Source organism: Drepanopeziza brunnea, assembly GCF_022702325.1.
Source record: "Drepanopeziza brunnea f. sp. 'multigermtubi' strain 214-2 chromosome Unknown ctg7, whole genome shotgun sequence".
NCBI lineage: Eukaryota > Fungi > Ascomycota > Leotiomycetes > Helotiales > Drepanopezizaceae > Drepanopeziza > Drepanopeziza brunnea.
The window spans coordinates 230,365-245,181 of NW_027094070.1; the positions used below are offsets into that span (position 1 = coordinate 230,365).

A 14,817-nucleotide genomic window follows, 5' to 3' on the forward strand; every position below is an offset into this window, starting at 1 on the left:
GCGTAAGATCTTGCTGACTTTGTTCATGATGAAGCTTCATCGGTATCATTACATTATATTAGCTTACGTGCCTGGTGTGAACAGTCCCCTCCCCTGCTCGCATCGGAAATTTCCTACCACCCAGAGACGCCCACTTCTCCTACCACCTTTATTGCCCCTTCTTCTCGCCCTCCCTAGCCTTCTCATCTACGAAATATCTAACGCTCCTCGCAATCCCGTCCTGCAAACCGACCAACGGCTTATAGCCCAACCGCCTCTTCGCCTTCCCACAGTCATAATACCGCGTCATGCAACTGTACCTAACCTGCCTCCGCGTCAGCTTGGGCGTCCGACCAACCACCCACATCCCCCACTCCAGCAAGGCACCTATCGCCATCCCGACATCGCGCCCAATGACCCAGACATGTTCGGTCCCCTTGTCGCTGCCGGCGGCCTTCCACACGGCGCGCGCAAAGTCCCAGAAGTAGCACGGCTCGTCGTTGGTGACGAAGAAGGACTCGCCGTCGACGCGCTCGTAGTCCAGCGGGGCCGTGGCCAGCTTGGCCGTCTGCACGAGCGCGAAGGCGGCCAGGAGGTGCGCGTGCGCCACGTTCAGCACGTAGGTGAAGTCGAAGAGGTTCTCGTTCGCGCCGAGCTGGAAGCCCGTCTTGGAGGTCGTGTGCACGTTGATTATGGGCGGGAGCACCTGTACGTCGCCTTCGCCAAAGATGCCGGCGGGGCGGAGGGAGCAGGTTAGGAGCGAGGGGTGGGTGGGGGAGCGGTTTGCGGCGAGGACGAGGGCTTCGGCTTGGGCCTGGAAAGTGAGGTAGGGAATCTTAGCTATTGGATGAACTGTGGGAATTTGAAGTCTACAGAGACTGAAGAGTGGAGGAGGAGGGAAACATGGAGATAGGCGAGTGAGAGAGAGCGGAGTGTACCTTTGTTGTAGAATAATACTCCGCTTGCGCACTCGCTGGGACGACAGGCCACCGCTCATCCGCATTCACCAAATCGTGTATCGTGTCCGAAATCACACTCGCAGAACTGGTGTAGACCAATGCCTTCACGCCCGTCTTCTGACACGCCTCGATTACGCACTTTGTCCCTTCCACATTGACCTTGTAGTACAAGTCGTTGCTGGCGCCCATCAAGTTCGGCGACGCAGTGTGGATCACCACATCTGGTTTCGCCTTCTCGAATATAGGTACCAGAGATTCGAGAGAAGTGATGTTGCCTTCGTAGTAGGCGACCCCATCGGGATCGGGACGGCGGTTGCGGGTTGTGGTGAGGTCGAGCACGGAGACCTTGGCTGTGTAAGAGGTGAGGAGCAGGTTGACGATGTGATGGCCCAGGAAGCCACAGCCACCGATCACGAGGACGTTTCCTAGGCGCTTTTTGGGGGGTTCGGGGATTGGCGTCATGATTGTTGTGTTCAGGTAAGTTCAGATTGACAGAGTTTCGGGTGAGGCTCAGTGAGGTTGAAAAATGGAGATATCTCGGATAAATTTACCATAAGTGAAAAAAATCCGGGGTCCTTTGGCGCTACTGTGCGGTAAACCAGAACCCCTGCCGCTGTCAAAATCAACCTCATGTCATCTTCTATCGGATTACGATACCGTTAGACATCTGATGGTACTTTTCTTGTTATATTTCCTCGCTCTGCCAGACCATCAAATCTTTTCCAGAACTACCCTAACAGTTCTCAATCCCATCTGATACTTTGATTGTTGTCTCGTTGTCTCCAATTCCCGGTAGCGGCTTGAAAACACGGGCTTAGAGACGTTCTGGAATGCTTCCATGCCTCGTGTCTGCTCATCCCCACCTTTTCTCTCTGGTGGAGCGACCGTTAGCTCTTCTTGTCTGTGTATCCTTACGGTGATGGTTGCAAGAGCGGTCGATTCCGGTCTCAGCAAGCTGGAGAGACCGAGGACCACTAGCCCGAGACTCCTTGCTGAAACTCCTGCTTACGTTCCTGAGAAGATACTCCTATGGATTCGGAAATAATGAACATGGTCACATCTCGGCTTCTGCGTCGTCTAGGTCGCATTGCTCAGTTTACCGAAGGGCTTCATGAATCATGATGCCTGGCACGTGATAGAGGACCCCAAGCCATACGTCTATCAAGCCTTCTTGGTTAAGCTTAATTGGTCGATAGCTTTCTGGGCTGAATTCTGCTTCTCTGAATATCAATCGGATCGTCAGCTTTCTCTGTCTGTTTTAATTCGCTTGGCACCGTGTGCTCCAAATGTCAAGCGAGGCATTTTCTTCTTCTGAGAGCTTCATTGGTCGTCAAACAGGATACCGTCTAAGCGATTTGTGAGAGCCTCGAAAGGCTGTGAGAGATTAACGGATCGCTGGGCCGAGTACGGGTGGCACTCATGCCCTCTTCGTTACGGAGTGACGAGCCTGGCTGTGGATATTCTTATCTCTAGGGAATTTTGAACGCAAATGCAAATTTGTACAAAGCCGAGATAGCGCCCTCAAATTCTCTTTTTCTCGCGCTTAATCCTCCCTCTTACTTTGCTATTTCACTTTCTCTACTCACTATTTCCCCTGCTTGATTTCCTCGTCTCTTTACAGTCTTCGAATAAATAACCAACCAACAATCAGGTTGGCAACCTCTTCCAACCAGCCCAAACCCACAAAACTTCCCCCAGTACATCAGAATGCAGCCCTTCGCCATCTTTGCCATCTTTGCCATCTTCGCAGCTTCTGCTCTCGTCGTCTACATTGACGGATCTCCCCTCGATTCTAGTAGCCCCTGTGGCAGCGAGCGCACCATCTGCCAGTGGGCTCTAATCTCTTATTTCCCAACTAACCGGCATCATCACAGCCTCGGCATGCCTTGCTCAATGTGCTATAAACACCTCGTGTCTCTCGTTCGTATTCGGCATGGTCGATGGAGTTATTGAGTGCATGCTCCACCCGACCCGTATAGCGAGCCTGATAGGATTGTTAGACCTTGCGTAGATAGTCGTGTTTCAGAATTACATGCGTTCGTCGAAGGTCTTGTTTAGTAGAGATGACCTTTCACCATATATATTCATTTCCATATTCATTTCCACATCAGACTACCAGCCTGTCGAGAATTGTTCCGTGAGCCGTACCCCAACCGCTTGTAGACTACTATCGATATCTCCATCGTCACTGCTTGGATCATCATCAATTTCCTCATCCGAGTCATCAATACCAATTCATGAGTGAGCATACATCTCCTTCTCACCCTTGCGCCAGCCTGAATCCCGCAGCCAGCCAACGATACTACGAGTTGCAAGGACAGATAGGAATCCGAGAATGCCCCTCAGCGTCGGTAAGAAAAAGCAAACGGCACTCATCCGAACGAGGAAGTTCCCGATCCTCCTCCTCCTCGAGCCCGGGTCGATCGTCAGGTACGAGACTAATGAATGAATTCGTGGTACCAGTCCACGCAGCGGCGTCAAACTCTATTGCTGCTAGCCCTAAATTGACACATCGCAAGAAGTAGTCTGCCACTCCGCTTATGGCGGCCCTCATCCATAACGCTGCGAGCTTAGGTTGCCGTCTCCCATAATGACGGCAATGATGGGAGACGGCAACGCTTTCAAAATCCCCGGTTTTGACCAAACGGGTTGATGATTTCCAGGATTGGTTGGAGCCAGGGACCGACAAGGTTGCAGGGGGCTTGAGGGTCGAAGAAAGAGCCGCAGAGAAGGACATGCATCCCGCGCGTGTTACGACTCAAGGTCATGTCGTAACAAAGTAGCTTGCTCTCTTCCCAAACTATCGCTTGCTTCTCGTGACTATCGGTAAGGGACGAGTGCAGCGAGCCGGTGGCAGAATGCTTTGCGATGTCGTATTTGGCAATGGGAGCTTTGCACTTCTATCGCCGAGGAACGGAAACGTCAAAGCCGCAGCCAGAGCCGCGGGGCACTGGTTGTCGATATAGTGATGCATAACAGAGTCAGCGAGATCTCTCAAGGCAGCTTCTGAGGATGGCGGAACAAATGGGTGTCTGAAAGATACATATCGACCACGGAGATCGGTAAATAGTGGCATTTCGTGTGATCTCTGCTCGCCAACCTTCGCCTGGGGCTAAGATCGCGGCTCACCAACGCGCTGCAGCATCGTCGACATTTCCGAGATCGATGTGAAGTCCGTCTGGGGACTTTTCAGCACGCTCAGGCATCTAATTAACTTTGGCAGCAAAAATAGAAAATACGGCCTTCTTGTTATACACAATCTGCCGCAGCTTCGGAATGTTGCATCTCTAGCCAGCGGGCTGATAGAATATACGCCCAAGCAAAAGCTAGAATAGCAAGAAAGTTGCCGCTCACGGCAACCCCGCCATCACAAAGGCCCGGCCAATCTTTGAAACGTGAATCGTTCGTGAAAGAACACGGCGTCGATTTTTGGATGCCCAGAAGTAGCTAATAAGGAATGATATTATCCTTGGGACCGCAAAACCTCTCTGCTGTCCGCCAGGTTGAGTATCCGCTCACATAACTTTCTGTCTGATTCCGAGCTCGTTGTTCCAGCTTTAGCCGCGGTGGTCCGCCGTGGTCAAATCAAATCGCTGGCCACATATGCTGGAACCCATCCAAGCACATTTCGGAGCTGGAGGTGGTACGGTTGAAGGCCGTCTTGAAGATTTGTATCTCTGGAGTAAAATGACCACATCTTATAGCTTCTTGCAAGCATGCGCTGATTACCCACTTGGCTAGCTCGAACAGCATCTTCCAGCTCACTCATCTGCATTGCAATATTATGTTTAGGAAGATTTATAACATAAGAACCTGAGTAGAGGACGTACACTTGAAGCGGAAAATGAATGCTGAAGCAGCGCTAAAGGAAGGGATGTTAAGATGCAGCAAAACTTGAAAAGGCTTCAAGCAAGTAACACAGCATGGAATGGTTGGGGCTAGGTGGGTCTTCATCAGATATGGTTGTAGCTAGAAGGTTTCGATGCGTAAAAGAGAGGCTGGAGGATTAACATACTCCCCACCAGCAGACAGCAGCTGTCGCTAACCAGAAGCAGCTTCGCTTATGTCACTGAAGGGGAAGCTTCGGAGGCGAGGACAAGAAGGCTGGTGATGCGTGAATCCAAGGCCTCAAGGCTATAATAAATAGAGTGGATGGGAATAAATGTTCCTTTCTCGTGCTTGAGCCTGCCTGTTTCTGTAATAAGAAGGGGACAGGCTGATAGTGCAAGGAGGCATGGGTAGGTGTGAGCCATGAGTGAGCTATGAATGACTGACTATATGCCTGGCTGTATACTAAGCGACTAGACGGCAGCGAGCCAAATCCGTTCCGTAGCGACGAGACATTCCCGTACCTACCTACCCACCTACTTACCACCTATTGCACTATTAATTTCTTACTATCAACAGCGTCAGCACCAGCATCAGCACATCGAAAAACCAAATGCCTATAATCGAAACCGCTGTTCCTGCATTCGGGAACGACGCTTTTCCATACCTACACCAGCATAAACCTAAAATGCGCCCGCCCATATGAGCAGCGTGCATATATTACCCACTTAACACCACCACCCTATCAATACAGCCCCTCATCATCTCCTGTATCGTGAAACCCCATATCAACAGTCTTCTCCTTTCCTTTCCCCTTCGCGCCAATCCCATTTACCTCATCATTATAGAAATCCGCGTCCTCGTCGCTCTCACCATCACTCCAGCTCCCCACGGACTTCTCCTTCCCCTTTCCCTTCCGATCAACAGACTTCTCCTTTCCCTTGCCTTTTCCGCTGTTCCTCGGGCTGACTTCGTGATCATTGCTCTTCTGCCACTCCGGGATGCCTTGTCCAGCATAATCCTTGCCCTTGCCTTTGCCCTTGACATCGTTTTCTGACTTCGATTCCTCCTTGTCATCAACTTTCTCAAACTGCGCTCTGACCGTTTGGTAATGCTCCAACTCTTTTGCGCTAACACTAGGAACTAATTCTCTCTCAGCGTTGATGAAATCCTCTTCCATGACCATAACAGCCACATCTTCCTTGGTAGCGTAGTGGTCGAAGAAGTACGCGGTTGATATCTTAGGTTTACCAGACGAGGCGTTGATGCCAGCGATTTTGGAGTCGACGAGGGAGGCTTGCCGCGTGACAGCTTTCAGCATGGCATCTGAACATAGCGCGTAGAAATCCGCACCGGTGTAGGTGAAGGGGAGGCGATCGGCGATACGAGGGAGAGAGAGGGTAGGGTGGAGAGTAAACCTATTGTTGTCAGTGTCATGTAAATTTTGGTGAAGAGATTAGGGTATGTGTACTTTCGCGTCAGAGCTTCCATGATAGTCAACTGCTTCTCATGCGTATCGCTGACTCCAAGATACAGCATCTTGTCGAATCTTCCTGGCCGCAGGAGGGCGGCATCAAGCAAATCAGGACGATTAGTAGCACCGATGACAAAGACACCACCGCCTCCGTCCTCGCCATCCGACATACCGTCCAGCTCGGCGAGAAGTTGAGAGACGATTCGGTCCATGACTCCACCACTGTCACCTTGATTGCCCCTCTTTGGCGCCACGGAGTCCAATTCGTCGAAAAACACAACACAAGGTCTTGCGTCTCTCGCACGCTGGAAAACTCGACGTACATTCGCCTCTGATTCTCCAATGTACATGTTAAGCAATTCAGGCCCCTTGACACTGAAGAAGTTGAGACTGAATTCCGTTGCAATAGCCTTTGCAAGAAGCGTTTTTCCAGTACCAGGAGGGCCATAGAACAGAATACCAGATCTTTTCTTCATACCCTTTGCAAAAAGCTCAGGGCGTTCGAGCGGGAGCTGGATAGTCTCCATGACTGCGTCCTTGACATTTGTCAAACCACCAACGTCGTCCCAGCCTACGTTCGGGATCTTGGGCGCGCCAATGGCATCGGCGAAGTTCTTCCGAGCAGCGTCAACAGCCAGGTCAAAATCTGCTTTAGTCAGAAATCTTCCCGCGGGGCCTCCAGCGACCACGATATCGCGAACGGTGACGGCCGTCTCTAAATCTGACGCGGCAGACGCAAGTGCTTCGATGCGAAAATTTCGTGCTACGAGAGCACGGTCGACAACATCGACGAGATCACCTGCCACCAGGGCCGCTGTCTTGACAGCGACACCACTGAGGTCGACTTCCGGGGCGAGTGCAACAGGCTGGTCATCGATGATGCTTCTGAGAATTCCTTCTCGTTCCCACTCATCGGGTGCATTCATCTCAAGCTCATGAGTGAACAGGCCTCGGACACCGTCTGGGATCTTGTCAACCTCAGTCGTGGTCGCTATAATGACCCTTGCACCGGCCAGTATCTCTTTCAAAGCAGATATCATTCTGTCCGCCGTGAGCGCCTCGATATGCCGTATCAAAAGAGCACAAAACTCGGGGCCACAAGTCATTGCACGTTCAGCACGGGCTTCCAGAAGTCCGGCAGATTTAACGTCGCTGCCGGCACTTCCTTCACTTACAATGTCATAAGCATCGATTGTGAAGGTGTGGAGGCCAATGTCAGCACATGCGAGGCGTGACATTGTCGCTTTGCCGATGTTTCTCTGGGTTGAGACCAGAAGTATGGCCAAAGGCGGTAGCTTGAGATGTATAGCCCGAGGACTTGTAGCAGCAGCAATCAGCTCCCGCAACCGTCTTCGGAGAGCCGATACGTGGTGCCGTCTGGGCTCTGGGATTGAAGATAAGTGAGGTTCCGACTTTGGAACTGATTTCAATCCAAGGTAGTGCTCCCAAGAGCTCTCCATTGTCGCTGGAAGTCGACTGTTTTCGCTCCCCGACTGCGTCATATGTGCTGTGGAAACATCAATTGATGCAAAGCCGCCCCAGATATCATCGTCCTCGCCCACCTCGGCATTGTCTTTGAAAGCACCGATGTAGCCAATACGAAACCAACCCACACCGGTAGGTTTCGATGCCTTCATGGGCCTGAGATCACCGAGAACAGTATTTGATAACAAATCATCGACCTCTAGATCATCATTAGCGGCTGGCTGGTATAAGGTTCGCCCAAGATCTTCGTCGATTGGAATTGCCAACAGGTCCCCCTTCTGGACGACTCTGATGCGACTGGAGAAGTGGCGCTTCAGACCGGAGAAAAGAGCATTCTGTAAAGCACGCTCTGTTGAGAATGGTGTTGAGATCTTTAGGAGCGTAAGCTCCCGAGCAAATGGTGGCCGAGATGCGCCGGTGATCTTTGTTAACGATGCCCTCATGGGAACAGGGACTCGCTTCAGCGCAGAGAGTCTACAATATGGAGTATTGCCCATGTTGGCAAGCAGGATCGGGGAGAGGTATACAGTTGGGCTAGATGGCTTTTGAACTTGGGACTCGAAGAAAGACATCCGCCTCTCTTCCCGCTTACTGGTTGGGATCTTCGTCACTGGACGCTGAGCATAACTTTCAGGCAAGCCGAAGACCTTGACTGGTCGCCACATGGGTTCTTCTTCAGGGGCACAGAAACTGCCCAGCCCCCACAGACCGGCGCCTTGCGGAGGAGGCTCAGCTGCGGCTTCTAATCGCACCCAGTCTCCCGAAAAACAGCCAATCTTTGTCAACGAGATGATGTCAACGTATACTCTGGCTTCATCGTCATCTTCAGCACTGGGCTTCGGATGCAAGGTCTCTTCTGGAAGTGGTTTGACCAGCCCTTGGGCTTTAAATAGACGTCCTCGCTGGCCACCAGCGCGTGCTGTGGTCGCAGTGAACGAAGAGAAAACGGACCCGGGTGTGCTTATTCCGTTTGTCTTTCCACTTCGGCCCACAGTCATGGGAGTACCAGCTTGCATGGTAGATATCCCACTGGCATTGTGGGTTGGAAGGGTCGGTGCTTGTAGTGAGATCAGATCGTCCATTGAATCATCCGAAAGATCATCATTCTCCATGTCTGACAGGTCTGTTTCGGTATCAGTCTCTGTATCCTCGTCCTCTATGGCAGCATCAGTCTTGTAACGATCCTCAGCCGCGGAGTAGAACTGTTCGTTCGAGGTATCCTCGTCATCCTCGGCCAATCCATCCAGGGCTCGGTTGACGGATAAATTCTGCGAGTTTCTGATAATTTTCGCGTGGTGCCCGGTTTGTGTGATGATAATTTTGGTTTGAGCTGAGAGAACACCCTGGCCGACTGGCTCGGTGAGGGTAACTTTCGCAGGTGCAGGCTGAACATGAGTGACCGGATGCGGCGGTAGAGGCAGGGAGAAGATATCGCCAGTGTGAACTACCTTCAATGCGCCCAGAGACTCTCGAATTGCAGCCGCCAGCCGATCCTCTGGTATTTTGGAGATCGTCTTCCCACTCGATAACCCATTCATTCTAGCAGATTCTCCATGAAACGTCCCTTCGCCATTCTCCAGTCGTCTTGCCAGTTCTCCTTCAATTGCCACAAATACTGTTTCCAGCGGAAGTGGTACGACGTCCAAGATCCGAATCTCAATACCACTCCGGCTATGACTGGATAGTTTTGAGGGAGCAACTTTCTGGAGAGCTTCGGCGAAGCTTTGCAGAGCCAAGGAAGAAGGCGAAAATTGAACAGTGGAATGCGCAAGTGCGCTGGATGGTCTAACTGGCAGTACTGTCCACGTAAAGTCTTCGACAGATGTTGAAGGTCCCCAAGGAGATATCGCGACATGGTGGAACTCGGGTGCGTTCGAAGCACCATTACTGGTTTCCAGGGCTATGGAATCAGCTGTTAGTTATATGCGGTGAGTCATAATCTCGAGTATCTAACCATGAGCCAAACCAGGAAACAAGTCTGCGAATAGATCCTCTGAGAGAATGCCGACATCGCCCTTCACATGGTCATCCAGCACCAGCCTGGCAGATATGGCCGACTTGTCCTGCCTCCTCCTCTTGCGCTTCCGACTCTGTGATATTGGTATTTGGTCTACCATGATTATGGAGGCGAAGGTTTGCTGGCGGGCTGGAATCGCGTTGAGGTTGCGCTTCACGCCTCGAGGGGCTTCGGATTCATGCTATGAGCATGCTTCGGAGTCGAGATTGTAAGGACACGGGTGGATCATAAGCCAGCCGGAATGGCCGCAGAGCGCAGAGCCGATTGCTTTGCGTGAATGTGACGTGAAGATGTTTGGGTTGCGACGCCGGCGAGTACATCACTTTTCTCTCGACACATAGCTGAGCGTCAATAACAACTGCCAATGGCCCGAGGCTCGAGACCGAGCCAAGACAAGGTGTGGCGTAGTGGCTTGACGAACAGATCATGTGACTACAAAGAGAGCTTCAAGCAGTAGGGAGAGCAAGCTCGAGAGTAGTTAGGCTTGATGCCTTTTTTTTTTTTTATCCCCACTCAAACGGTATCATCTGTACGCGAACCATGGACAAAGCGATGTGTCGTTGCAGTTTCCAACCGGGCGGGGATAGATTTTCGCTTGCCTGTTGACTTTGACCTCGCTTCGGTCTAGGCAGGTAACTCAGAGCCTTACTCCAACCGGCCCAGGCTTTCACTACGGATTATTGACTTCGGCTTTGGAGATACTCGGAAGCTTTATCTTCCTTATTTGGTTGAAACTTCTATTGCGCGGCACATGGCGGCATATGATTTTTTTTTTTTTTTTTTTTTTTTTTTTTTTTTTTTTGGACTTTTGGACTTCCTCGCCACCTGTGGCTCGTGGAACAAAAGCTTATGTTGATTTCAAAGTCTTATAAGTAAATTCAAATTCGACGTTCTCTGGGAGCCACAAATTTCTGCGAGCATTTCTAAGAAATGTTGCGCGGCTCAAATATCTGTCAGCCGGCTGAGTACCTACCGGTATCAGCCTCCTCCTGGACATGATGTCATTACGGGGGCTCTTCTGCATCGGACCCCAGCCGCTGTCTGAGTTCCGATCAGGGCACTTCCCTACGGAGATACTATCTAGGTAGGCAGGTACTTGTATTTTTCTCATGACGTACTGTCTCGTGTCCCTGCTGCCGATGTTTCTTCCTATCAAATGAGCGCTGGCTTGCTCTTGAATATGTCTCAGTACGAAATGCCCTATCCGGATTGAGGAATAAAAAGATATGCTGCTCGGCGTCAACGGGTCTGTTGAAGTTAATGTTGAGGTTGATGTTGATTCTGATGTTGATGTTAATGTTGATGTTAATGTTGATGTTAATGTTGACGTTAATGTTGATGTTAATGCCAACGTTAATGTTGATCTTGATCCGTGAAAAGTGGTCTTCACATGCCAGTCGCCATTGGTTCTCATCAACAGCTGCAGACCGGCTTCTCTTCTCCCTACAGTCAACAAAGCAAGCAGTATAGTCAAACATACAGCAGTCAATTGACTCTCGGTCATCTCACGATCCTCCCTGCCCTGCCCACTCACCTCTATCTATACACAACACTGTCGATAAGTCCTCGACTGGACTGGACTGACTATATTCAACCATGCGCGACAAGATGCCCGCGACCGCGACGGGTGGCACAGGCACAAAAACAGTGTCTGCGGAAATCAAATACGCACACCAAGTCGAGAAACTATCGCTGGCACCGCCACCACCAGGCGACGACAGCGCCAGCGATAGCGATAGAGCCGGCGTCGCTGTTCAAGCTCATCTTGTAACGCCACAAGATGCCATTGTTGTCACAGGCGATGGCGGGCGATTACCCGCCATACCTCTCGCAGAAGCGGCGAAGCTCAATCGACTGAAAGCCGTAGTAGATGGCGACCCGGCAGGAATCGCACAAGCAGGACTATTATCAGAAAGATCAGAATCAGATAATGGGCGGTCGGATTCGCACAACAGGGAGACAATCCAGAGGACTGGCGAGGGTTCTCTGCGGGAGGCTATGCCCCCTTCCAGGACGAATCCTTTATTCCCGCCTCTACCTCTCTATGGCCCGTCGTCGATGAAAAGGGATTTGCAATGCATGGTATTCCGAATCTCATCGTTCTTTCTATCGGGGGCCTTTCTCGGAGCCATTGTCTTGGGGGCCGCGGTGACGAGTCTGAAGCCTATGCTCATTCATATCTGGCTGCGTCTTACGTTGCGGGATCCGGACGCCAGACGACCGTTCCATCTAGAGGAAAAGAAATTGAAGGAGCTGAGGAAGGATGAGGATAATGCTTGGAAGAAGAAGAAGAAGAAGAAGAAGCTGCGAGCGCGGAAAACTGTTACAGCAAAACTGGACGACGACGACAACGACGATGGGGAGGACGAAGCTGGATCCGAAGAGTTTATCCCTACAGAAGGTGGTCCAGATCCTCTAGTATGTGATGTTGGATACTACGCGCGTCGAGTTGGGCTAGATATGGAAACATTTAAAGTCCAGACGGAGGATGGCTTCATCATCGACCTTTGGCATATCTACAACCCTCTCGAGTTCACCCCAAAGTCACCAAGCGAGCGCGCAGCACGAGGCCCTGACATCTTCACCAAAGCTGATTCTTCCCGTCCAGCAAGCTCTCGAAAACCCAAATTTCCCATCTTGATGATCCACGGGCTCCTCCAGTCTTCGGGAGCATACTGTACCAATGACGACCGCTCTCTGGCCTTCTACCTCTGCAAATCCGGCTACGACGTCTGGCTTGGTAATAACCGCTGCGGATTTAACCCCAATCACACCCTTCTCACCTACAGCGATCCACGCATGTGGGCGTGGAACATCAGACAGATGGGCGTCATGGACCTCCCAGCCTTAACCTCCCGCGTCCTTTCGGAAACGGGTTTCCAGAAGCTAGGCCTGATCGCCCACTCCCAGGGCACAACGCAGACGCTCGTCGCCCTCGCCAAAGAACAGCGCCCTGAGCTCGGCGACAAACTCACCGTCTTCTGCGCGCTCGCTCCAGCAGCATACGCCGGCCCACTGATCGGAAAAGCGTACTTCAAGTTCATGCGTAAGATCTCGCCCGCTTTCTTCCGCCTCATATTCGGCATCCACGCCTTCATCCCGCTGATGATGATAATGCACACGCTCATCCCCGGGAAACTGTACGGCGCCATGGGATACGTGGTCTTCCACTTCCTGTTCAACTGGTCTGATACCCGCTGGGACCGCGGGCTGCGGAACCGCCTATTCCAGTTTGCGCCCGTGTATGTGAGCGCGGAAAGTATGCGTTGGTGGCTTGGGCGTGAGTGCTTCGCGAGACAGAAGTGCATTCTTGCTACGCGCGAGGAAATTCATGCGGAAGACTCCGAGGACGAGATGGAGGACTACTACAAGAGGTCTGAACAGCAAGATAAATCGAACGGCCTATACGTCCGGGAATCGCATTTCCACCGAATCGCCGAGGTCAAGAAGAAGCACGAACGGAAACCTAAGGGAAGCACGGCGTGGTATAACGAGCAAGTGCCGCCCTTCGCGTTATGGGTTACTGGCTCGGACGATTTAGTCGATGGTAGACGCCTATTGAAACGATTCGAGAGGGGGCGAGAGCCACATGTGCGAATCGTGCATTCGCATATCATCGAGGAGTACGAGCACCTAGACGTCATCTGGGCGATGGACTGCATTGAGAAAGTCGGCTGCGAACTCAAAGAGGTGTTGTGGAAAACGTGCGACGTGAGGGATCAAGTGCGTATCCCGATGGGGTGCGAAAATATCGCGGCATGGAAAGATCCGAAGCTTGATGGAACGGTCGCCGAGCGCATGGGGGGTGCTGATGGGGCGAGTGAGGGGAAAGAAAAGGAGGGAGAGGGAGAGGAGGAGGGTCAGAGTAGTAGCGAAAGTTTCTCGAGTGCAGAGTTATAGGGAGATAGAGACAGACGTAGTAAATCATGATTTGATAGATAAGATGGCGCATTATTAAGCGGATTGGATTTGGTCGGCATAGGCGTTTGCTTTGAAAAAAAAAAAAAAAATAGGATACACGCATCCGTAAGCAAACAGATGTATGAGAGCTTAAGAAGGCGATACGTAACTCTATGTAAGTAGCGAATCTGCTATTATCTTCCGTTCTGCTGTCAAAGTGATCCCCTATCTTGGGCCTTGATCAAAGTATTCTTTACTACCAGCAGTGACGAACGACGAAAGGAGCACTGCACTCTACAATCTCAACTCTCGAACTAGTATTGCCATGTTAAAAAAAACGATATTCCCGAAGAATCATAAGTTTTGGAAAGAGAATGGCGGTTTCCCTACGAGTGAAATGTCTGTGTTAAGAAGGCTTATCCATACCCCTTTACTTGACAGCATCGGTGGATGGTTTTGAATACAGACCGACATACTTCTTGCTCTACCATCGTCTATTCTAGAAAGAAAAATCCAATTCCTGCTTGATAGCTTCTGAATGCTTGTTCACTCACCATGTCCTCTAGACTTTCGCATGCATGATAATAAAAGCTGATGAAAGATCAACCAATCTGCTAATACTACCGACGAACTATCCTACTTCTGAGGAGAAAGAGCCTGTGGACGAGACTCACCCAAATTTGGCATCCCAGGGCTACCTTTGTTCCCCCTCCCTGACTCTCGGACTTTTCTGTGGTTGTCCAGAGGGCGTTAGGCGTGGAATAATACCTATTCAGATTCATGTCCGGACTACCGGTTGTGTTTCTCTTCCAAAGAGAGTTTGGAAGAGGAGATTTCTTTTGCTGCCTTTTGAAGACGTGGTTATTCGCGAGGGTATTGGCATGCGCTGGTATGGGGATATAGGATAAGGGGTTAAATTCATTGAGAGGGAGTATTAAAAAAGTAGATTCTGTTGCTGTCATTTAGGGAGGTGTGGCTATCGGACTTTTGGAATTTTTGGTGGTGTGGTGTGATCAGGCTTGATAGCTGTATATCAGTTGATAAGATCTACAGCGTTGAATATGAAAGGGTGGAAGGAGGATATGATAGGAAATGCAGTTGTTCCTTCAGGTTAAAAGATTGTTGCCTTGCATTCTCATATGCTGAGATAGATAAGTCACGATAAGCTGTTTCGA

The 14,817-nt window shown here is 50.9% G+C and overlaps 3 protein-coding genes across 3 annotated transcripts; 1 reads left to right on the forward strand and 2 right to left on the reverse strand.

The window, feature by feature from the left end:
* Window positions 1-148: 148 nt before the first annotated feature.
* On the reverse strand, window positions 149-1,400 carry L3040_004619 (uncharacterized protein; the record flags this gene model as incomplete). The annotated part of the gene is made up of 2 exons (XM_007287940.1): window positions 149-793; window positions 918-1,400. 2 exons carry the CDS (start codon window positions 1,398-1,400, stop codon window positions 149-151), a joined length of 1,128 nt encoding a protein of 375 aa, XP_007288002.1.
* Window positions 1,401-5,511: 4,111 nt separating this feature from the next.
* Window positions 5,512-9,842, reverse strand: L3040_004620 (uncharacterized protein; the record flags this gene model as incomplete). The annotated part of the gene is made up of 3 exons (XM_007287942.1): window positions 5,512-6,184; window positions 6,238-9,625; window positions 9,680-9,842. The coding sequence occupies 3 exons, from the start codon at window positions 9,840-9,842 to the stop codon at window positions 5,512-5,514; spliced, it is 4,224 nt and encodes a 1,407-aa protein (XP_007288004.1).
* Window positions 9,843-11,338: 1,496 nt separating this feature from the next.
* L3040_004621 (uncharacterized protein) lies at window positions 11,339-13,642 on the forward strand (the record flags this gene model as incomplete). The annotated part of the gene is made up of 1 exon (XM_007287943.1): window positions 11,339-13,642. The coding sequence occupies one exon, from the start codon at window positions 11,339-11,341 to the stop codon at window positions 13,640-13,642; it is 2,304 nt and encodes a 767-aa protein (XP_007288005.1).
* Between the last annotated feature and the right edge of the window lie 1,175 nt (window positions 13,643-14,817).